Source organism: Melospiza georgiana, chromosome 20 (genome assembly GCF_028018845.1).
Source record: "Melospiza georgiana isolate bMelGeo1 chromosome 20, bMelGeo1.pri, whole genome shotgun sequence".
Lineage (NCBI taxonomy): Eukaryota > Metazoa > Chordata > Aves > Passeriformes > Passerellidae > Melospiza > Melospiza georgiana.
The window spans coordinates 8,414,353-8,436,186 of NC_080449.1; the positions used below are offsets into that span (position 1 = coordinate 8,414,353).

At 49.9% G+C, this 21,834-nt stretch overlaps 2 protein-coding genes across 4 annotated transcripts in view; both read left to right on the forward strand.

Annotated features, from left to right (window-relative positions):
* Window positions 1–240: 240 nt before the first annotated feature.
* On the forward strand, window positions 241–12,113 carry AIF1L (allograft inflammatory factor 1 like). Its single transcript, XM_058038216.1, has 5 exons — window positions 241–318; window positions 4,647–4,713; window positions 7,708–7,749; window positions 8,884–9,046; window positions 10,669–12,113. Exons 1-5 carry the CDS (start codon window positions 241–243, stop codon window positions 10,754–10,756), a joined length of 438 nt encoding a protein of 145 aa, XP_057894199.1. The 3' UTR covers window positions 10,757–12,113.
* A 1,805-nt stretch (window positions 12,114–13,918) lies between these two features.
* Window positions 13,919–21,834, forward strand: part of NUP214 (nucleoporin 214) — a 39,317-nt gene continuing 31,401 nt past the window's right edge. For all 3 annotated transcript variants that reach the window (XM_058038213.1, XM_058038214.1, XM_058038215.1), the window contains exons 1-11: window positions 13,919–13,995; window positions 15,333–15,528; window positions 16,184–16,335; window positions 16,594–16,798; window positions 17,266–17,336; window positions 17,699–17,762; window positions 18,028–18,131; window positions 18,440–18,546; window positions 18,694–18,760; window positions 19,268–19,391; window positions 21,190–21,351. In XM_058038213.1, the coding sequence (XP_057894196.1) occupies window positions 13,954–13,995; window positions 15,333–15,528; window positions 16,184–16,335; window positions 16,594–16,798; window positions 17,266–17,336; window positions 17,699–17,762; window positions 18,028–18,131; window positions 18,440–18,546; window positions 18,694–18,760; window positions 19,268–19,391; window positions 21,190–21,351 (1,294 nt within the window). In that variant the 5' untranslated portion in view covers window positions 13,919–13,953. The remainder of the gene's footprint in view (window positions 13,996–15,332; window positions 15,529–16,183; window positions 16,336–16,593; window positions 16,799–17,265; window positions 17,337–17,698; window positions 17,763–18,027; window positions 18,132–18,439; window positions 18,547–18,693; window positions 18,761–19,267; window positions 19,392–21,189; window positions 21,352–21,834) is intronic.

A 21,834-nucleotide genomic window follows, 5' to 3' on the forward strand; every position in this document is an offset into this window, starting at 1 on the left:
CAGCTCCGAGCGATCCCCGGTGTCCCGGAGCCGCGTCCTGCGGGCACAGGGAGCCGATCCCTTCCCTCCTGCGGGAAACCCAGAGCCGGCGGTGCCTCCCCCCTGTGCTCGGGCACCGCGGGCACCTCGCTGCCCTCCCGGTGCGGGGCGGGGAACGGGTTAAGGGCGGGGGGCGGAGGGCCCGGCCCGGCGCTGCCCGCCCCTATTTAAGGCGGCGGCGGGCGCGGGCGGCTCGGTGCGATGGCGGCTCCGCGCCGGCCGAGCGGCGGGGGGCTGCGGAGAGCCCCGCACGACGGGCGGCTGGACGAGATCAACAAGGTGGGGCTGGGGCCGCCTCCCGACCCCTGTGGGCAGTGGGGAATGGGGAGGGGGCTGCGGAGGGGGCGGGAGGAAGAGGAGGAGGAGGAGGGGGGCGGTGGGTGCAGGAGGAGCTGGAGACCCCTCTGCCCAAACCCCTTTGGGGAGGGGATGCGGCCGCAGGAGGAAGCGGGGTTTGTGCGGGGATCGCTCTCCATCCGCTGGTGTTGCGGCGCTTTGCTCCCCATACATCGCACATCGGCAGGTCCGAGCGGGCTGGTGGGCGCCCGGGGGCTGGCTGCTATGGAATTCCCTTTGGGAACGTGCTCCGGCAAGAATGGGGGCTGTTGTTCTCCTGGAGGATTTCAACCTCCTCTCTGCTGTATCGAGCGCTTCAACTTTTTCTTCCCGGAATGAGAAGTTTGTGCTGCTCAGAGCTGAGTCCAGCCTTCCTAGCTTTTAATTACAGCGGGTGAACGGGCTGTCCGGGATGGCTGGACGTCCCACAAGCCTCGGGCAGGGGGAATGGAACCTCCTGGATTAGTGCAAAGTGCGCTGGGCTTCGTGCCCTTCATGCCAGGGTCAGGCAAGGTCCTTTCCCCCGAGCTCCAGGCTTACCCTGTCCCTTGCTTGGCATGGTTATGGGGGCAGCTCTGTTGGCATCCCTCCCAGCTAAGAGCAGTTCTGAGGGTGAAAAGAAGGTTTTAACCTCGAAGCAAACAGTGCTGGGATTTCTAGCACTTCTTAGCTGCTCCTTTAGTTAGTGACACCTTGGTGTTACAAGTACAGAAATCAAATTGCTGTACAAGATGAAAGCCCAGAGGAGATGGGCTCACCTTGCCCTCACACTGACTAAGCTATGAAAAGTAGCAATGTGCTCCTCCAGTGAGTCAGTAAAGGTGAAGTTTAGATCAATGGGGAGGGAATTAAATCATTAGAAATTACTCAATTAACTAGAAATTAGGATGTGCTGTGGAAAAAGAGCACTTGGTTAAAATGGAGCCTTTGTAACCTGCAGCTGGAAGGCAGACACAGCACACCCTGCACCAAGGTGTGCAGCTGGGTCTAACACATCTCTCCTAGCCAAGGTGGTGTTGGCCCTTGGGCTGGGGATCAAGGGACTGTGATGTACCTACTGCTGCAGCTTCTGCTTCTCCAGAGCATCCAGGATCACACAGGCACACGGTGGATTCACCATCCTTAAGCTGGTAGGACTGAGCCTGGGAAGCTGTGCTTGCTGTGATGCTGGGGCTGTGCCCCTGCTGTGTCCCCAGGCTCAGGGCTGTTCCCACGCAGGGGACAGGTTCCCTATCTCTCCCCTAAGCTGACATCACTTCTGGCCTTTTCTTTGGCTGAGGTTTGGGTGACAGAAATGAAACAAGGTTTGTGACTTCCCACTGACAGAGCTGCCTGTTTGCACCCTTGCTGCCCTGTGTGCTGGCTCAGCGCTACAAGCTGGGGTTTGAGCAGCTCAAAACCGAGCTGCAGATAGCACGGGTGGCCCGTGGATCCTCAGAAGCCATTGTGCTCTGGGCAGCAACCCCCACGCTGCTGTGCTCTGCCAGCTCTGTGTGGCAATGGGGGAGTGCAGCAAACAGCCTCACACCTCCCTGACAAGCAGCTGATACAGAAACTTGGGCTGATACTGTGGCTGGAGCCAGGGACGGGGGTTTCCCCAGCGCTGAAGAGCCCTGAGGCTGTAAAACAGTCAAGTGCTCCTAATAAAACCCATCAGGCCAAATTCCTATCAGGCTTAATCTCATTGTCTCATCCTAACACTTAGCTCCCTCCAGCCCTGTTTTCCTGGCTGGTTTCTACCCCAGAGCTCTCTCTGGGATATGGGTCTGGCAGGCAGAAGGCTGAGTGCACATGTGCTGCTGAAGGATAGCTGAGTCCTGGTGCTGGCTCCTCTCTTCCAGCCTGAACCACTCTTGTGGGCTCCCCTCTTGGTTGTTCCCCTCTTTTCAGGCAATGCAATCACATTGTCCAGCCTCGTGCATCAAGGTGGCAGGTCTAATCCAGCACAGATTAGTTTCAACCTTGTTTTACCTTCTAATGCTCTGGGCTGCAGGGAAGGAATTCAGCCTGTTAGAGAGCAGGTGCCTGCTTCTCCCATCAAGGGCAGGCAGAGCATCCCTCAGCCCTTCCCAGCCCCTGCAGGCAGGGTGGCTGGCATTCAGCACTTCAGCATCCCTGTGAGAGCTTGGCCTGCCAGCTGGAGTCACCTTTTTGGGGAGCAAGGATGGATCTGGCTTTGCTCAGGTTGTGTTGCAGGTAACTGGGGCTTGTCTGACTGAGTTTATTGGCTTAGAAAAGTCAAGAGCTCAAAAAAGGCTGTTCAGGGCAGGAGCGGGGGAGAGGCTTTTAAAGCAGTTCTTATTAATAGAACATGCTCCTTAAAATGGGGACTTTAGCAAAGGGCTCTAGGAGGAACTTTGAGCCACTCTGAGTTTGAGTCACAGGCCCTGGGGACTGAATTCCTGTGTGCCATTGTGAGTGTTTTCCTTATCACAGTCACAGCCCAGCTCACACACAATGTGGAGAGTGGAATGCCTTTCAAGTACAGCCCCTTGTTGCTTCCTTGCACCTGGAGCAGAGCTGTGGAGCTGGTGGGCCCTGCAGCCAGTTGAAGCACAAGGGAACTGAGTCCTAATGCTGTGTGCAGTGTCACCTGTGCTGCTCTTGTGTCACACTGCCAGGTGCTGGTGGCTCCTGGGCATGTATCCTTCAGCCATCAGGTCTGGATGTATTCCCTTCAGTCTTCACCATTTCTGTGCTGCTTCTTGCTCCCAGAGAGACGCTGTGCTCTGCCCTCACATCCCCTGTCCTGCTGGGAGGTGGAAGCTGCTTGCTGCTCCTGCAGGGCAGGAATGAAGCTGTGACCTAGTGGCCAGGAGGTGTTTTGGCCCTGCTTTGGCTTTCAGTGATGTTTGCCTTCTGCAGAGGCTGTTCAGTGGTGATGGCAGCAGGTAACACTACTCTGGTCTCTGGTGACTCCTGCTGCTGCCTGGGCCCAGGTCTCAAAGCTGAATTGGGCCCTTTGTGTTGGGCTGGTAAATGATACCCCTGGGTAGAAATAACTGAGCTAAATGAAACTGTGTGTGCAAAGGAGAGCAAAAGAAGGAACTGGAAATGTTGTTTTTCACCACAGCTCTCCATCTGAGTTGGTGACTACGGTGATGAGGGAAGCCAGTGTCACACTGGTTTTGTGGCCATGGTGTCTGGTGTCCCATCTGGAGTTTCTGGGGTGGGAGGAGGGGGTGGCAGTCACTTCTGTCCTAGTGGGCTTCCTACAAAACCCTAGTTCAGCTGCAGGGAAAAGACTTGCCATGGCAGTGAAGGTTTGAGGATTCCCTGAGCAGTCCAAGCTCCCCTGTCCCAATGAGGAAGGAGGGAGCAGCTCCAGGTGTGTGGGACCCAGAGCACAGGAGCAGGATTAGCATTACCAACAGTGATCAGCACACTCCTGCCCTCCCCATGAGCATGGGGAGCAGTGGTGAGGAACACATTCCCAGAGTAGGCAACAGCCTCAGCCCTCCATCCACTCACCCCTCGAGGGGTTTGTCCTGGGCAGGCCATGCAGAAGCTGTGCAGATGTTAATGATTTCTGCACTGAAGAATGTGGTGTTGTGCTGAACACAGATCGAGTCATTAAGCTGTGCTGGGCTGGAGCTGGTGTGGGAGGGCAGGGACAGGAGCAAGACCCTGCTGCTCACAGCTGTGGGGAGTGCTGCTGGCAGGGCACAGCACAAGAGCTGGCTGTGCAAGCTGTGGTCTGTTCTCATGGCTATCTGAAGGTTTTTGAGGTGGGGCTAGGGACAAGTGGCCAGAAGTGAGCAGGGTAGAGGGGGGAAAATGGATATTTGGTATAAGAGTTCCTGAGCCCAAAATACCCGTCCTCTTGGGCATATGACATTCTGCAAACTTTGCCTGCTCTCTTTGCAACCCCTCTGAGTTTATCTAAGAGTTTGAAATCTGAGATAAGAGTGCTTTCTGCAAGGACTAGGAGCCCTTGCTGGAAATAAGTGCCCAATCCACATGCTAAGTGTGCTTAAGCAGAGATGTGGGGAGCTGAAACTTTGAGAGCATGAACAGGGGCTTTCATGCAGTTATTTCAAAGGCAGGTGGGGTCCAGCCCTCCCTCAAGCTGCTGGTGGGAAATCTGAGACATCAGAGGGATTCCCCTTGCACTGGAATGTTAATGACAAGGTGTGGAGGGATTCAGCCCATTTTCAAGTCTCCTGGTGCTGTTGCTCAGCTGTGACTCTCTGGGAATTGTGCCCTTTGGAGGTGCCCTCCAGGGTGTTTTCACACCTTTAACCTTGAGGATATTTTTTTTTCTGTTTTAGGAGTTTCTCTGTGACCCAAAGTTCAGTAATGAAAAAGGCCTGGAGGAGAAGTTGGCAGTGTTCAAAGGTGAGAACTGGAGGGTCGCCCTGTCCTTTGAGCCTTACTGTTTGCTCTGAACCTGATTATTTTCCTCAGCACTTGGGTGTCACCAGCCTGAGATTCTCGGCCAAACACAAGTGACTGAGCTCGGATGGATGCCTCCCCCCTTGCTTGTGGGACTTGGTGAAACTCTCTGGAGAGGTGTTTTCCACTCAAGCCTTTGTGGAAAACACCTCTCCAGAGGTGTTTGCAGGGACTTGTCACCCTACAGACACCCTGCCTGGCAGCTGCTGTTACTACAAAACCTGCTGTGTGGGCAAAACCCTGGGGAGCAGCAAAGGAGGATGGTTTCTGTCTACTTACCCAGCAAGCTAACTGGCATAACGGGCAATGCAATAGCTGGACTCTATTTTTTGTTTTTCCAATATGTAGGAGGGCCTCATTCCACAAAGCAGAAGTGTCAGCTGCTTTCTGGAGGAGTTGGGGACTTCCTCTCTCCAAAAGTTTTAGTTCTTTCCCAGCAGAGGGAACACAGCACTGATATGTCTGGTTCTGGCCAAAGCCTGACTCCAGTGGGTCAGCAGATCCAGGGCTTAGGTTTGGGCCTTTTGCTGGGACAGGGGATAGAGAAACAGCTCAAAAGCCTGGAGTCCTCTGGAGCTTGTCCTCAGACTGGTTAGAGGACAAGATCTGGCAGGGTTATTCTGGTGTACCCACTTTCTTTCCAAGCCGTGGCTGAAGGCAGTTGGGAAAACATGCCTGCGTCACACTGCCTCGAGGCTTGTGCTCAGCCTGGCTCTAATCAAATAAAACCTGACCTTGCTTCCATTTCAGACATTGTCTGCTATTTCCCTTTGAATTTTGGCTTTGCAGTCCAGCGAGGAAGAAGCTGGCTGGCGTTTTGTGATCCCTTACACTGCTGGGCACAGAGGAGCCTCCTGTGCTCCCCCATCTCTTTGTGTTGCCTTTTGTGCAGCTTTGGCTTTTGGCTGCAGCCCCGCATTATTTTTTCCCATCACAATTGGGGCTCTTCAAACATTGCAACTGTAGGTCACAGGCGCAGAATTCCCTGTAACGAGAGCCTTTGGCATCTCTTCCTGCTGCCTCGTGAGTTTGTCTCCGTGGCCTGTCCCTCTCTCCAAGGCCTCCTCCAGCTCCCCCAACAATGAGCTCATTGTGTGATGATGGGGGGAATATTTCTTCTCTGCTGTCCTTCCCATTTCCTCCTCCCAGCCTGGGGGAGGCAGAGATGGAGCCCCCATGCAGGGTTTGTGTAAATGTGTTTGTGAGGGAGGGACCGTGCATGGTTTTTGCCCCACTATGTCCCTGCTGCTGGGGTGGGAGGGAAATGTGAATGTGTGAGCTGAGGCTGTTGTAAAGCTGCCTCTGTTCTCTGCACTGTTGGCTAAGTGTCAGCTCAGAAGAAAAGAAAACATGGGCTGGGCATGGACATGGCAGAGCAGCGTTTGTGCCCCAGGCATATGCAGGGGTGCCTGACCCTGGTGAGGGAGGTGGCAGCTAAAATGCACAAGGTCATTCTGGTGAGGCAGAGAGTGGGGAGAGGCAGTCCCACATCAGCCCCTAATCAGGGCTGTGTGTTACAGCCCTGATTTCTTCTAGGATTGGTTGCTTGATGCTTAATGTGAGACATTTACTCCAGCCTGAAGCATGAATAGCTTTGGTTTGTACATGGTATTTCCTGTCCATGGTATTCTGTCCTGGTCAGCTCATGGCAGCAGGAATCCATGGGCTGAGACCCAGGTGAAGCCAAGCCAAGCCATTCCTTTGCCTCCTGCCCATCAGTCCAGTTATCCCAACAATTTCCTTTAGAAGCACAGGTCCTGGGAAGAATCCATTGTGTGAAATAACCACTCTTCCCTTTGGCTCCTTAAATTAGCCTGCCACTTCTGTGTTCATGCTCATATGCCTGTTGGTGTTCCTGGAGCAGAGGCAAAAGGTGTTTTCCATGTTCCTTCCTGGGGCAAAGGAGCAGCCTGGAAGGGCTTGGTTAATTTGAGTCCTCCAAGGCTGGTGTGGGGAGCGAGTGCTCACTGCAGGGTGATTTCTCCAGCTCAGCATGGATGGGATGGTACCAGCAGGCATCTTGCTCTTTCCATTTAGTGGAGCTGAGGTGATGGGGGCCTCCTGCGGTGCTGGGAGCTGTATGGTCTGTAAGACAGACAAATCCTTGCCTGAAGAGCTTAAAGTCTAAATGGGGAACAGCTATCAAGGGGTGAGGGGTGTGTAGGAAGCTCAGGTGTGCCACTTCAAAGGGCAGAAACTGCACAGGACTGAATTCCTGAATTTTCTAACTCAAATCAGTGCTCTGCCTGTTGCAGCATGCAAGTTTTTGTCCTGCAAAGCTAACCAGACCTTCTGGAGCAGGCTCTGCCTCTCCCTGACAATGCTGGATTTGCTCGAGTCAGCAGTGTTTGACAGCAGGCTGGAAGGGCAAACAACCTGCTCCAGCATCACTGTGCCCAGGCATGTTCTTGGCTTCACCCTCTTGATGTGGTCCTTGAGCATCTCAGCTGGCAGGTGCTGCTCTGGGAGGGAGCACAGTGATGGGAGCACTGTGGAGTCTGTCCCTCATTACTGCAGGCAACTGCGTCATTTAATCCCCCTCCTAATCCGATCAAGCTTCATCTCTGCAGTGCTCAGGGGTTTGTTTTCCTTGCTACTCCTTCTGGGAGCCTGTTCCAGAGCTTTGTTTTTCTGGCTGGAAACCTTTTAACGCTGTTCATAGCCAGCTGATACCTTGTTCTCATGCCAGTGTTTTCCTTCAGCTTAAATGAAAAGCAGCCACAATTAAAGAGAACCTAAACTCTAGAGCCCTAGAGTTGAGATAAGGGTGCTAAAACCAGGCCTTGAGATGGTCTCCCCCTCTGAACTTTGCATTCAGCAGTATATCAATCTTATCACCAAATGCTTTATTTCAGGGCTGTAAGCAGGCAGTGCTCCAAAGCCCTGCACACCCCCCTGCTCTAGAGTCCTGCTAACTTAATTCTGTGTCTTTTCCAGAGAAATACATGGAGTTTGACCTGAACAACCAAGGTGAAATTGGTGAGTGATTCTGAGGGATGCTGGGCTGGAAGAGCCACAGCCTGTCTGCCGCTGGATCTGCTGCTTCCTTCTGCATCATGGTGTTGAGGAGGAAAACTTGTGGGCTTTTCCTATGTCCAGCCTTGCTTGGACCTTGATTGCCAGCCAGGGGCTTCCTTGGCTCTCCAGCCCCTGCCTCTCAGCTTCCTCAGTCTCTCCTTGCCTATTTCAAGATCTAAGCTCTTCTCAGTGCTGTTCTACTGAAGTTCTGTTGATCTCCTCCACTTCTTTCTGCTCCAAATGCTTTTTTTTTTTTTCTTCTCCCTTTTTCTCCACTGAGGCCTTCTACTCAATCCTCTGCTGCAAAGCTGGGAATTCAGAGCTGGGAAGCTGCAGGACTTGGACAATCCTAGGGCTTGCCTGGCTTGAGGCAGGAGCTGTATAAATCCACGAGCAATTCTCTGGTGCAGAGAAGCTCTTTGCTTTGCAAGGAAGGGAGCAGAGGGAAGCCAAGGCCTTGGGTGTGAGTCTGGCTCAGCTGAGCAGCCCTGCTTTGGGCTCAGAAAGCACCAGTTACATAAAGTTCCAGCCTCCTGCAGGCCTGGAGCTGACACTGAAGTGTAATCACTTGTGCACTGTGCCCTTCCAGGAGGCAGCTGCCTCGTTCCCCTCCTCCACAAGTGTTGCAGCTGAAGTGCAGCCTGTGTGGAGCTGGAGAGGCCTGACTGAGGCTTCCGGGAGGGAAGGGGCCCGCAGGTCTCAGCAGGCAGCAGTGCAATGGGAGGAAATGGCCTGTGGAGATGGGCAGGGGCGTCTGCTCCCCACTGCTTGTTTGTCTCCAGCTTTAACCCCAGTGGTGCTTCCCTCCTCCCCACCCTTGTGATTCTTGGCACCACCATCCGAGCTAGAGAGCACTGTCCCCACGTGTCCCTGGAGCACTTGCAGTTGTCCCTCTTCTCTGAGTGTGTGGTACTTTTATCCTGAGCTGCACAAGTGGGAAGTGATGCTCTGTACTGGGCAGAGTGGCATTGAGCTGTGCTGGAGGACTTTTAGTGTCAGCCACAGGGTGAGGTGGTCTCAGGTGGGGAACTCATGGCTCTGTCCCTAGGGTTGGTCTGTGGGGTCACCCCTTGACAGCAGTGATTGCTCTTGCAGATTTGATGTCTGTCAAAAGGATGATGGAGAAGCTGGGGGCTCCGAAGACCCACCTAGAGCTGAAGAGGATGATCTCTGAGGTGACTGGAGGGGTCAGCGACACCATCTCCTACCAGGACTTTGTCAACTTGATGCTTGGGAAGCGCTCTGCTGTGCTCAAACTGTGAGTGTCCCAGGATGGAGCTGGGGAGAGCAGCAGCACCTGAGCTGCTCTGGGGGCAGCTGGAAAGCACAGGCTGTTCTGTGTGGTGGAGCTGGAGCTGTGCACGCTCAGTGTTCATGGAGGGAGACAAGGATCCTTGTGCAGGGCAGTCTGCAGGGTGCCATGGAGGATGTACAAGCTGAGCAGTGGTGAGTGCTCCCAGCAGAGCTGCCTGCTGTGTGTTAGCACCAGGCTTCCTCCCACGTGCTCCATGGGAGCCATCCCCCTCCCTTCCCGAGGGTGTGCAGGCATTCAGCACTGCAGGACTGCTTCCCATCTCCTCCTTGAGGATCCTGCTGGCTTTGGGAACACAGACTTCCCCTGTGGATGGTGGCAGGACCTGAGTGAATGATGGAGCACCCTGTATCCCGCAGGATGCTCCGTCCCTGCCTGATCTTGGAGGGATGGGCAGAGATGGAGATGGGGCACATGCTTAAAACAGCTGGCTTGTGCTGGGAGAGGTTTTCTGTGATACAGGCTGCCAGCACTAGCCTCCCACGGCCCCCTCTGCCCTCTCAACAGGGCTCTGAAAGTGCTGCTCTAACAAATGGCTTCCAAACACTTGCTTGGCTCCATCTCCATCCCATTGAAGCCTGGCATTTCCTTTCACAGCTCAGAGGCTGGCCCTGCTTTTCTGTCTGAAACTGCCATGAATAGGAGCTGATCCTCTCCATCCTCCTTACCCCTTTTTGAAGGCAGCTTTAGAAACACAGCCAGCTTTCCGGGCAGGTTGGGAGGAAGAATCTTGCATCCACTTCTCACGTGGTTTCTCTAAGCTGGGACATGTTTGCTGGCAGATTCTCCCCACTGTGTGCTGTGTCTCTGTTGTGATGCTCCTCTTCCAGGCAGACACAGACTTCTGACATCCCTGCTCCTCCTTTTTCTCCACAGAACCAGACAGAGCCTGCAGCGTGTCCTGTATCTCCCATCCCTCCTCCCAACTGCAGCAGCTTTCACAAACAGGTCCCTTCTCTTGCTAACAGACACCCCATTGTCTGTTGGACCCTGTAGAGCAGGAGCAGAAATGTAAAACTCATCCTAAGAGCAGTGCAGCCCTTTGATCCATGGAGGCAGCTGGCATTCCCAGCGTAGCTGCAGTCCTCAGGGACAAAGACAGTGCTAGTGGTTTCAAAATGCTTGAGATTCCTACAGCCAGTGCCTTGCTCCTTGTTTTTGCTCTCTCCCCGGGCTGTAATTGCTTGCTCAGTGTTGGCTTCTGAATGCTCTGTTGTGTGGTTATGTGCAAGGTGGGCCAGGAGTGGTATTTGCTTTTACGCATCAGGAGCACTTGGCATGCAGTGTGTGCCCAGGGGATTTCGGAAGTGGCTGTCTAAATAAAATGTGCTAATCCCCTGGGCTCTGAGAGGAAAACCGGCAGAGACTTAGGGAACCCACTCCTGGTAGCTGCTGGAAAAGCCAGCCTGGCAGCACTGCCCTCTGTTGGCTTTCCCTGCTTTGTTAATTATCTGAGTGCTCTTTGTAGGGGAGCCAGATGCTCTTTTTCAGCAGAGAATGCCACCCCCAATGATGGATAAATATACATTTGCTTTTTTAAAATTGGCAATATCTGTTGTGTTTTGCAGGGTCATGCTGTTTGAAGGAAAAGCCAACGAAAGCAGCCGAAAACCTTCTGGTCCCCCTCCAGAGAGAGACATAGCCAGCCTCCCTTGAAGAGGACAGGCTGTAAAATGGGCACTGTTTGCTTTGCTGGTCTGTAACAGAGGTTACCTGTGCTTTGTTACTCTTTACTGTGGACAGTCCTAGTTTTCAACTAACCTGCCTTAGAGGAACAGCAAGGGAAGCTGGAGCCCCCCCGCTCGTGTCTTTCTGCTGCATCCCTTAGCCAACTCGATCTGTTAGACAGAAGCCGTAGCACCAAGTGTAATGTGAGACCAAAAAGAACAAAAAATATCCTGTGATTTTACTCTTTCTTCTGCCCTTCCTGCATTTCTCAGACGAGGAGCTACTTTGTTCCCAGCCTATGGATTCAGAGCTGTGCTTGTCACGACAGGTTCCTGATGGTCCTTGCTGCCAGATGTGGACAAAGCCCCTGAGAGCAGCTTCATGGGTGCAAAGAAATAAGTGCCTTCTCTGCTGCATCCTCCTGTTCCTACTTTGGACTTAGTTCTTCCCCTCCTGACCTCCCCAAAATGCAAATCAGCCTCCCACATCTGCCTGATCCCATGGGGAATGTGCTTGGACACAGAGATCTGCCTGCACAGCCTGTTGGAGTGGGGACAGTTTCTGTCTGCTCTGGGGGCTCATCCTGCAGGCAGATCTCGGGGTCCAACTGCAGTGAGGATGGTTAATGCCACCTTGGGGAGCCCCTTCCTGATAAATCACCACTTGGGCCCGACCAGGAGCGTAACCTCTGGGCAGGTGGTTGTCTGTCCCATCCATGGAGTCCAGAACCAAGCTGTGATGCCTTTGCAGCCCCACAGGATTCCTGGGGCAAGTGAAACCTCCAGGTGAAAGGAAGCTGAGTGACCAAACTGAGCCTGGCCAGAGCAGCTGCAGATGAGGATCTGTCCTCAGGCAGCTGCTCTGTCCCTATGATTTTTGCAGACCTCCCTGTATGTGTTTCAGCCTGGTCCCCTGGGATTATCCATTTCCCTGATGGATAAGCCCTCAAATCTGCAAAATAAGAAGGGCTGTAAATATGGAATATGAGCTGGGACTGTGCTATCCACGCTCTGGGTACTGTGGTGATTCTTGTTCCATACACAATTTCTGGAATTCAGGTGTTTGCTCTTTGGCCTTTCCCTCCTCTTTTCTTAAATGTTCTTGACAGCTTGTAACTTTTTTAAATCATGGTTTAGTAAGTACATTTTTTAAAGGAAATACAGATGATTAACTCTACTAGGCTGATTGTTCCTGCCAAAGGCTGCACTTTTAAATAATTTAAAAAACCAACAAAAACATTCTCACTACTGTTTGTGTGAAAACCAAAACTGTAACAGAGAGAAAAATTATGAGCAAAAGCAGCACCAGTCTACTTCAGGGACTGAAAATAAATCTTTTAAAGCTACACAGTGTGTCAGTGTTTACTGTTATCTCCTCTGAAGTTTGGTCCATATGACTGGTTGAAGATTAAGAGAGCTGGTTTCCAAGTCTGTTAATATAAACTCTTAAACAGATCGTGGAGATAGGTTTGGACTGTCTTGATCTGATTTTTATCTGTAATAACTGACTGAAAGCCATGGAGTTTGTGGGATGAAATACAGAGGCCACCTCCTGAAAGTTGGCGCTTTTTTCTGACTTACTGAAAAAGAAGCAGGTGCCAGTGCTTGTTTTAAGGAATAACTTGTTTATTGAGAGCAGACACTTGCAATGCTTCTCTTGAAGGAAGGGTTTTCTTATTATTCTCTCTGCTCTGGAAGCCATTGCCCAAGGTTCTTGTCTGATGTGAATTATCTAAAGGGGAGACCACGTTTCCCAGGGAATTACTGTGTGCACTTTTTTCACATGTTTCTCAAAAGGACAGAATTTCCCTGAGATCACAGCCCCATGTCTGCTTTCTGCTGCCTGGTAGCCTCTGGGAATGTACCTGCTTTTCTTGGCTGTGTGTTGGAGCTGTTGTTCACTTAGGAAATAAAGGAAGCATATTACACGAGGGAAACTTGGATGTGGTTTGCTGCAGTTCAGGTCACTGCCCAAAGCCATCATTGCTTGTCTCTGTGGAAGTCCTTGTCCTTTTTGGTCCTGGAAAAGAGAATGACCTGCTAGAGCTGGAAACAGCCCTTCTCAAGATGTTCCCATAGGGCTGAGTGCTGGCATTCTGTCTGGTTGGGAGCTGACCCCCTCAAAACTTGAACAAGTAAAGAAATTGGGGACCTGGCATGATTAAGGCCCCATATTCTGCTTTTGCGTGGTCCTGGAGCACAATAAGGCTCCTCCAGCTCACAGAGCTGCTGTGTTTGCAGCTCAGCCACCCCGCACTGGAGCTGACCCAGAGCATCCCTGTGCTCCCACTGCAGCCCATGCCAAGGGAGCAGGATTTTAGCTGATGGAAAGGCACGAAACTGAGTCAGGGTAGGTAGGGTTAGGTTGGAATTAGGAAAAGGTTCTTCCCCAGAGAGTGCTGGGCACTGCCCAGGCTCCCCAGGGAACAGGCACGGTCCCAAGGCTGCCAGAGCTGCAGGATGTTTGGACAAGGCTCTCAGGGACACGGTGGGACTCTGGGGTTGGCCTGTGCAGGGTCAGGATGCTCAATTTATCCTTGAGCGTTCCTTCCGACTCGGGAGTCTGTTATTCCTTAGCCCTTCGGCAATACTGATACGGGAAAAGCATCAAAGCAGCTCACCAAGGGCTGGTGGCCGGGGTGGAGCAGCCGCCTGCCAGGCTCCACCGTGGCTCGGCAGGGACAGCCGGAGGCCATCCCCGGTTCGGCCGGAGCCCAACCCCGCTGTCAGCGGGGTCTGTCCCCTCGGGATGGAGCGAGGCACGGGCATCGTGCAGCTCTCAGCGCCTCAGGACGTGTGGAGGGTTAGAGCACACAGCCTTAAGCTGCGCCAGGGGGGTTTAGGCTGGACCCTGGGAGGAATTTCTTCACAGAAAGGGTGATCAGATATCGGAATGGGCTGCGAGAGGGGTGCTGGAGTCACGGTCCCTGGAGGTGTTTAAGGAACGACACTCAGTGATGTGGGTGACAGGTGTTCGGTCACAGATTAGACTCGCTGGTTCATAGTCATTTTCCAATCTGACTCTGCGCGAAGAGGGTTTATTAAACCCAGCTGCGGTAGGGGAGGAGCCGCTGGGAGGACCCGGAGCAGCGAGAGCCGCGGCCAGAGCGGCCCCGGCGGAAGCGGAAGCGGCGCGGGGCTCTCCCGGCGGAGCGCGGGCGGCGGGACCGCGGCCGCGGGGCCGCCATGGGGGACGACATGGACGTGATCCCCGAGCGGGAGATGAAGGTGAGGCACGGGGAGAGCGGGGCTGTGGGGGCAGCCCGACGGGGGAACAGGCTGTTTCACTCGGGCCGGGGGGCCTTGGCTTGGAGCCGGAGGGGAGCGGGGCTTGGAGAAGGCTCGGCCTGGGCTGCGAGCGGTGATGGGTTATGGGGGAGGCTTGCTTGGGACCGTGGCGCTGACAAACCGGGAGGGTCGGCTCGGGATGTGGTGAGGCTGTTTGAGACATCCTTGCAGTGTTTGTGAAACAGAACCGCAGGATGGGTCAGGCTGGAAGGGACCGCAGTGGTCATCTGGGCAAACCTCCCTGCTCTGACTGGTTCGTCCCAGAGCACACGGCGCAGGATTGTGTCCCAACGGGTCGGGAATATCTCCAGTGAGGGACACTCCGCTGCCTTTCTGGGCAATCTTGAGGACTTTCAAATATTTGGGGACTCTCTAGTATAGCGTGGTACAAGCCTGTGGGGTGGAAAAGTGGAGGCTGGCATGGCTTTGGTGTAGAGGGGTGTTTAATGCCTGGGGAGGGAATCACAGAATGGTTTGGGTTGGAAGGAATCCTAATAACCCCTGCCATGGGCAGGGACACCTTCCAGCAGACCAGGTTGCTCCAAGCCTCGTCCTTGAGCAGTTTCAGGGATGAAGGAGAGTTGGAGGAACCTTGTTTTGGAAGAAGAGTGATATGTTTCTAAGTCCTTCTGTCAGCATGCCTTGAGCTGGGATCTCCTGGTTTGGGAATGTGTGGCTGTGGGGCAGTGTGAGGTGGAGCCAGCCTAGCCCATCCTGTGTCACCCGGTGTTACTGTGAGAAGGAACATGGGGGAACAGATTCCTGGGGTGATTATGGATCTTTATGCAGATGCCTTCTGCCCTCATAGACAGGGTGGTTGGGCTGTTTGCTTTGCAGAAGTTTCTGAGTTCCTGCATCCTCCTCAGATTGCAGGAATGTCCTTATTTAGTGGCAGTTATTTGGGAATAACTCAGGTGCTTGACTGGCGTTACTGGCATGTAGGTTGGCAAATGTGTACCTGTAGCAGCAAGTTTTGTTCAGTCCTGTACCATCTTTTCTTTATTCCTTTCTCTTTGTATCCCTTGGCTGGTTTTGGTGTGCTCCTGAGAAGGTCAGATATCCCAGGCAGATTTTATGAACACAAGCACTGGGTACAAGAAAGATTTAACCAATGGGAAAAAAAAAAAAAAGTGGTGTGATCTCAGTCCTTTTATGGATGAGACAGAAAATGTGATGGAGTGGCCAGAGCCTGCCTGGATGTGCAGGATAGAGAAGCCAAAGCAAATTGTTCCTCTTGGGCAGCATGTGAGCAGCCTCTTCCCAACTCTCCCAAACAGGATTTTCAGTTCAGAGCGCTGAAGAAGGTTCGCATCTTTGATTCTCCTGATGACCTCCCCAAAGAGCGCTCCAGCCTCCTCGCAGTGTCCAACAAATACGGGCTGGTCTTTGCTGGAGGAGGGACCAGCCTGCAGATCTTCCACACCAGAGATCTTCTCATGCAGAAACAGCCAGGAGAAGATCCCAATAAAATTGGTAAGCCACACTTAAATGTCATGGTAAGACACACTTAAATCTCACGGGTTTGGCAGAGACAGGTTTGTAGGGGTTTATGACATGGAACTCTTGGTTTCTGATACATGTTCCAGTCCTTGCCATTCTCTGTCAGGCATTTGAATTGCCACATTTTCTTGTGTAGGAAGGCAGGAACAATGGTTGGTAGCCATTCTTTGAGCTGTGAGCCTGTGCATGTGTCAGGGATGTGTGAGATTTGAGGGACACACTGAGGCAGCTTTCACACTGAGTTACCCACTCTGGCTAAATTACTGTCCAGGAGAGGAGAAGCAACCACTGTTCCACCACCTGAGTGCAGAATAGTTTTTATTCTCCTTAGTAACTGTTCCATTCTCTACATAAATAAATAAAGCCAAAAATCTTTCCACTTATTATTACTCAGGTTACTGAGGAAGTAAGGTGGCGTTTTCTTTTCTCAGAAATTTGGCATCTCTCAAGATTGTATTGATACAGATCAAGGGATTTGCTTTCAGTTTTTCTACATGTTACTTTTAATAACTGCTGTTCATAGGACTGAAGATTATTGCATAAATTTGTTGTCTCATTTTACAAGAACAATTCCTGCTATTTAAATTTGTCCCCTTCATTCCATCTTCCTTTCTTTTTGTGTTTCAAGTGGAGAACATTCAGAGTACTCTGGTTCCCATGAAGTTTCCTATGCAGCACCTGGCTCTGAGCTGTGACAATCTCACCCTGTCTGTCTGTATGATGTCCAGTGAGGTTGGATCCTTCATCAGCTTTTTTGATGTCCGCACATTCCTAAATCAGGTACAGCCTATGCCAAGTGGGTTTGCCTTTGGTTTGGGGTTTGGATTTTTTTTTTTTTCAGAATACAGCAGAGGAGAGGTGTAGCTGGGGTGGGATTTTCTGTCTCTCTGAGAGTTGTCTTGTACAGGAGTTGCTCAAAATCTGCTTGTTTTTATCATTAATTTATAGACAGGTCAAAACTGCTTTGAGCTGTGGCTTCAGGAGAGTTTGGTTTTGTGCTCTACTTTGACTGTCCTGTGTATTTGTCTTCCCCAAAAGGCAAAACAGCAGAAACATGCATTTGCTTGTCACAAACTGGCCAAGGACTCAGGAGGTGCAGCCATGGTCAATGACCTGAAGTGGAACCCTGCCAGTCCCACCATGGTGGCCGTCTGTCTGTCCGATGGCAGCATCTCTGTGCTGCAGGTCACAGACTCTGTGAAGGTCTATGCCACACTGCCATCCTCTGCTGCTGTCACATCTGGTGAGTGGCAGCCTTGGAGGGCACTCAGAATCTTGAGCATTAAAGAGGAGACATTGACTGAGAGGTGTATAAACACAGGTTGTTTGCCTCAGGAGGAGGTTTCTTAAAATTCTTCTCAAAAAGGAAGGGTTTGAACTCAGTGAGACTCAGAAAATGTGTTGCAGTGGAATCACTCTTTCCCAGTTGATTGCAGCAGCTGAGTCTTGTGAGTTACCAAACGTGCCCACCTGTGGTTTGTGCTGTCTCAGGCTTGACTCATTTCCAGGAAAACATGCAAATAAGCATCATCACCTGTTGGGCTTTGACCTGTATAGTCCTGCCTTCTCTGTGACTGGATGATGCCTTGTTTGATTCAGATTATTTTTTTTCTTTCAGTTAAAAAAATAGCAGTTTTAATTTATTTGTCCTCTTTTTGTGGGGCATCTCCAGTTCCTCAGGGTAATGAAATTTTCTCTTTTTTTGCCTAGTGTGTTGGAGCCCAAAGGGAAAACAACTGGCTGCAGGGAGGCAAAATGGCACTGTGGTGCAATATCTGCCTGTGAGTATTGGTGGTGTTAAGGCCTTATGATTTCAGGAGTTTAAAATATGTTTTGGTTGTTGGTTGGTTTTTCTTTGGTTGGTAGATTGGTTTTTGTATCACAAACTCCAGAATCTGGTTAGGTGGCACATGGTGTGAGCCATGTGATGCTACCCAAGTGCTTCAGTAATATTCAAGTGTCTTAGGCCAATACTTGGTTTAGTTTAAGGTTTGCACTGGTCACTGAAGTCATGATTTCAGAGTGGCCCATGATTGTTAAAGAATGGGTGAGTTTTAAACCAGTTCTCTGGGCTTTCTGCAAAACTTGCAATTGGATTTGTTCATTGCCTTTTCTGTATATTTAAGAGTTGTTTTATTTTCAGAATCTGCAGGAGAAGAAAGTGATTCCTTGTCCTCCCTTTTATGACTCAGACAATCCTGTTAAAGGTGCATCTTTTTATTACTTTTTAACTTGTTTTCTCTTCAAAAGTATTTTACTCATTGTTCCCCCTGTTGTCTTTAGTTATAGCACCTGTATAGCAATGATTATGAAATTACAGTGTGATTTTTCTGTGATTCTTAAGCTTGGTAGTTTAGGAGTTTAGTTGCCATTTGCTTGTTATTTCCTTTTGTGTGCTGTGCACAGTTAAAATCAACAAGGAAATATTAACTATGAAGTGTTTCTGGCTGAGGTATTTGCTTTCTCTTTCAGTTTTGGATGTGCTTTGGATTGGCACCTATGTCTTTGCCATCGTGTATGCAGAGGCTGATGGGACACTGGAGATGTCTCCACAAGTGGTCATAGCCATACTGCCTGTAAGTGCCAGCAGTCACAATGACAATAGTGTCTGTTGCTTGTTCCTGACTTCTTCATGACAATGGAGAGTTGCTTTTATTGTTGATGTTGGCACCACATAGAATTTGAGTTTAGTCGTGCTCTAAATCATGGGATTGAGGTTGGGGGATTAAGTGGAGGAAGTAGGATCCACCTGAAAATCAATGAGTAAATTGTTCTCTGCTGAGATCCAATTGTGATGTTACTGGTGTGCCCTGATACTGTCAAGTTTAAGGGAGATCACTTGGTTGGTGCATTGAAGGATAAATTATCAATGTTGATCCTACAGAAAAAGGAAGAGAAGCGACCAGAGAAGTTTGTGAATTTCATGGAACCGTGCTACACGAGCTGCACTGAGAGACAACATCATTACTTCCTCAATTTTGTGGAGGAATGGTGAGTGGCAGGAATCATGGCAAAGTCCTTCCCTTGGTATGCATGTCTGAGGCATCAGTGCTTCTGCATAGATTGTGTTCCTCCTTTTTGTTGACCTTGCAGTGGACTGTTATGTTAGTTTTAACCTGTCTGTGTCCATGCTTACAGGGATCTAGTTCTGGCAGCTTCAGCAGCTTCCACAGAAGTCAGCATTCTTGCCAGGCAGGGGGATCAGGTAATATTTTTACTCCATTTTGGAATGTATTTTGTGTTGCATCTGTGCAAACATGCATTTTCTTTCCCCAGGTATAACCTGTATAAGACCTGGAATACCATGAGATGATGATTTTTTTAAGACATCCCAAAACTAAACGAGCTTCTAAATTGTACATAATCTGAAGATAACTCTTAGGTGAACAAGAGATGTGTGTTGTGAATCAAGTTCCAGAAGTCTATTTTTTGTTATTCGCAAAATTTGATCAAACTCACTATAATAAAGTGATTGATGTGGGGTCATCAGTTGAAGTTAAGCATTAAAAATATCTGACCTCTGACGTGCAGTGATACATGAGAAGTCACACAGAAATCTGTGAAGGACCCTGATCTTTCTGGCATTTGTTAATCTGACAAATTTAAGTAGTTACTCTCTAGCTGGTGTTTCAGCTGTTGTAGGCTGGAGTGCTGAAGAAGGCTGGTCACAGGAAAGCAGTAGCTGATGTAGCAATAATTTTACTTTTTGCAGAACTGGGAATCGTGGGTTTTGGAGGACTCAAGCAGAGCAGAACTTCCTCTGACAGATAAAAGTGATGACACTCTGCCTGTTGGTGTTGCTGTGGACTACACCAGTAACATGCCTATTGTGATCAGTAAGTCTTGTTTGTCTTTCTTGTGGGGTAGTCCAAAAATCTCAGTATATTTGATGTTCTTGAGGGGCAGCCTTGTGCTCAGAGTTCTGGGAGATCATTCTGAAAGGCAGACCAACACATCTCCTGCTGTTTTAATTCCAAACCCACAGCACGTGGCTTCACTTCTGTGTAAGGATTCAGGGGTGAAGTGTTAAATTCTTTTTTTTCCTGGAGCTTTCAGCATCCTGGGATATGAACCAACAGACATGACAAACAAAGCTCCTGAGTTACATCTGTCCCCAGAACTGAGATTTTAGTGAGTTTAAAGGAGTTGTGTTCCAACACTGGGGATTTCAGGCTGCCCATGAGGTGTTTTTTATTCTTGTCACTTATGTCCTTTTGCAGAACTGTTTTGTATCAAGTACATTTGCATGGATCTAAAGGAAAAGTGGGTTGGTTTCAAAGCCAGAAACAGCAAAGATCACTGAGGTGAATGCGTAGGTTTTAATTCTGCATTAAAGCTCAGGTCTGTACTGCCTGAACCCTGCTGTGCTCCACATCTCAGCTGCATTATTGCTGTACCTTCTGTGCTGCCTGAAGGCCCTTCAAAGCATTTTGTCAAAGTCTGAAGCTACATCTGAGCTATTGTGTTGCATCTCAGTGAATTCTGAGAATTCTGCCTTGAAGGCCAGAGACAGATGGAAATAGAGATGCTTTCAGGCAGAGTGGAAGGTACTGCAGTCAGGAGTTCCTGAAGAGCACAGGAGGGTGCCAGTTAACTGAGACCTTTACCTGAAAAAAAACCTGCAGTAGGGAATTGAGGTCAAACATTTGTACTTGAATGCCAAATTGAATTTGAAGCCTTTTCTCTGTTAATCTATACAGTTACTGGATTAAGAAATCTGTCAGGACAGATTTTTTAAAGCCTGTGTTATGCTGCCTCAGAGTTTTTAAAAAGGTTTTTGGAGAAGCTCTGTGCTAATACATTTTCTGTGTTCTGACACAAGAGTTTGGCTACACATTAATTGGCTTTGCAGTTCACAGCAAGTTTAGGTTGCAGAGAAACCTGATTTGTCCTGGAGCTTGTTCCCAAATGGAAACAGCTCTTCCTAAAGAACCAATAGTAAAGAAAAATGGCTATTCACTGTGCCTGACAAACAAATTTTTCCTACACTCTGTATGTGTTGGGTTTGGGTTTTTGCATGTAATTAGGCACAGTTAAACTATTACAGAATTTTAGAAATACAGAGAGTGTTCTGAAGCCTTTAACTGTTCTGAGAATTTTTGTACTGAAGCAGACTCACAAAGCAGCTGCATAAAACACAAGTATTTTATGTCAGTGGTTCAGATCACGAGGATATTTGTTTGATGTTTGCTTTCTTTAAAGTTAAAAAGCTTCCTCTGTAGCAATTCCATTTTGTAGTTTATGCATATGAATGTTAATGAGGAGACAGGGCCCAATGGAATGTGGGGATTGCTGAGAGGAATTGAAGGAGGGAGCAGAGTATCAGTGAGGAAAAATGACTGCTTCAAAATCTGAAAAAGCTTGGCACAGGAATTGATGGGTGAAAGTTGGGCTTTGTCATTCAGGAGATGACATTCAATTGTCAAACAACTCTTTTATGAAACATGAAGTCAGAAACACAAAGGAATACAAAAGGATAAAGGAAGAGATCTGAGCACTGACAGAGAAGCAAGGGAACAAAAATGCAAATGAAAGCAAGAAGGTAGAAATGTAAGAAATATTGAAGGAGGCAATTCCAGCAGGAACAGAATAGGAAGCTTTGACTGCAGGACTTACATGTGTGGTCTCTGGCAGGTGATGAGAAGATCCTTGCTCCAGCTCCAGTTCTGATCCTGCTCTCTACGGATGGTGTGCTTTGCCCATTTCACATGATCAACCAAAACCCAGGAGTCAAGTCACTTATTGTGACCCCAGAGCCACTGCAGGTGGCAGGGGAGAGAGCTCCAAAGGCAGCAGGTGAGTGCTCCAGGGGCTCTGGGAGCACTGGGATTTGTGGATCTTTGTCACACTGATCTGTCAGTTCAGTAGTCAGATACATGTGGTCACAGAAAACATATTATTTCTTTATAATGATAATGGGGAGCAGTTCTTGGGTGTTTTGAGCTTCCAGGACTGTTCTGTCTTTGGTGCATGAGTATAAAATTACCAAGTCCTGTTCACCAAATCACAGAATCCTTTGGTTTGGAAAAGACCTCCAAGATCATGGAGTTTGTTTGTGGGATCTCAAGCACTTTGCAGGCTGTGCATTTAAATTTCTCTGTGCAATCCCTTCTGCAATGTCCCTATTTTGCAGAATAGGGCCAGACCAGTTTTAGGAGGCTCTTTGCCCAGCTCTGAGCATGGCCTGCACACTTCAGAAAGATGATGGTTTTCCTCCATAGTTTTGCCACAGGAGGTCATGATATGAACTAAGGTGTTTGACTGCAGAAAAATCCTATT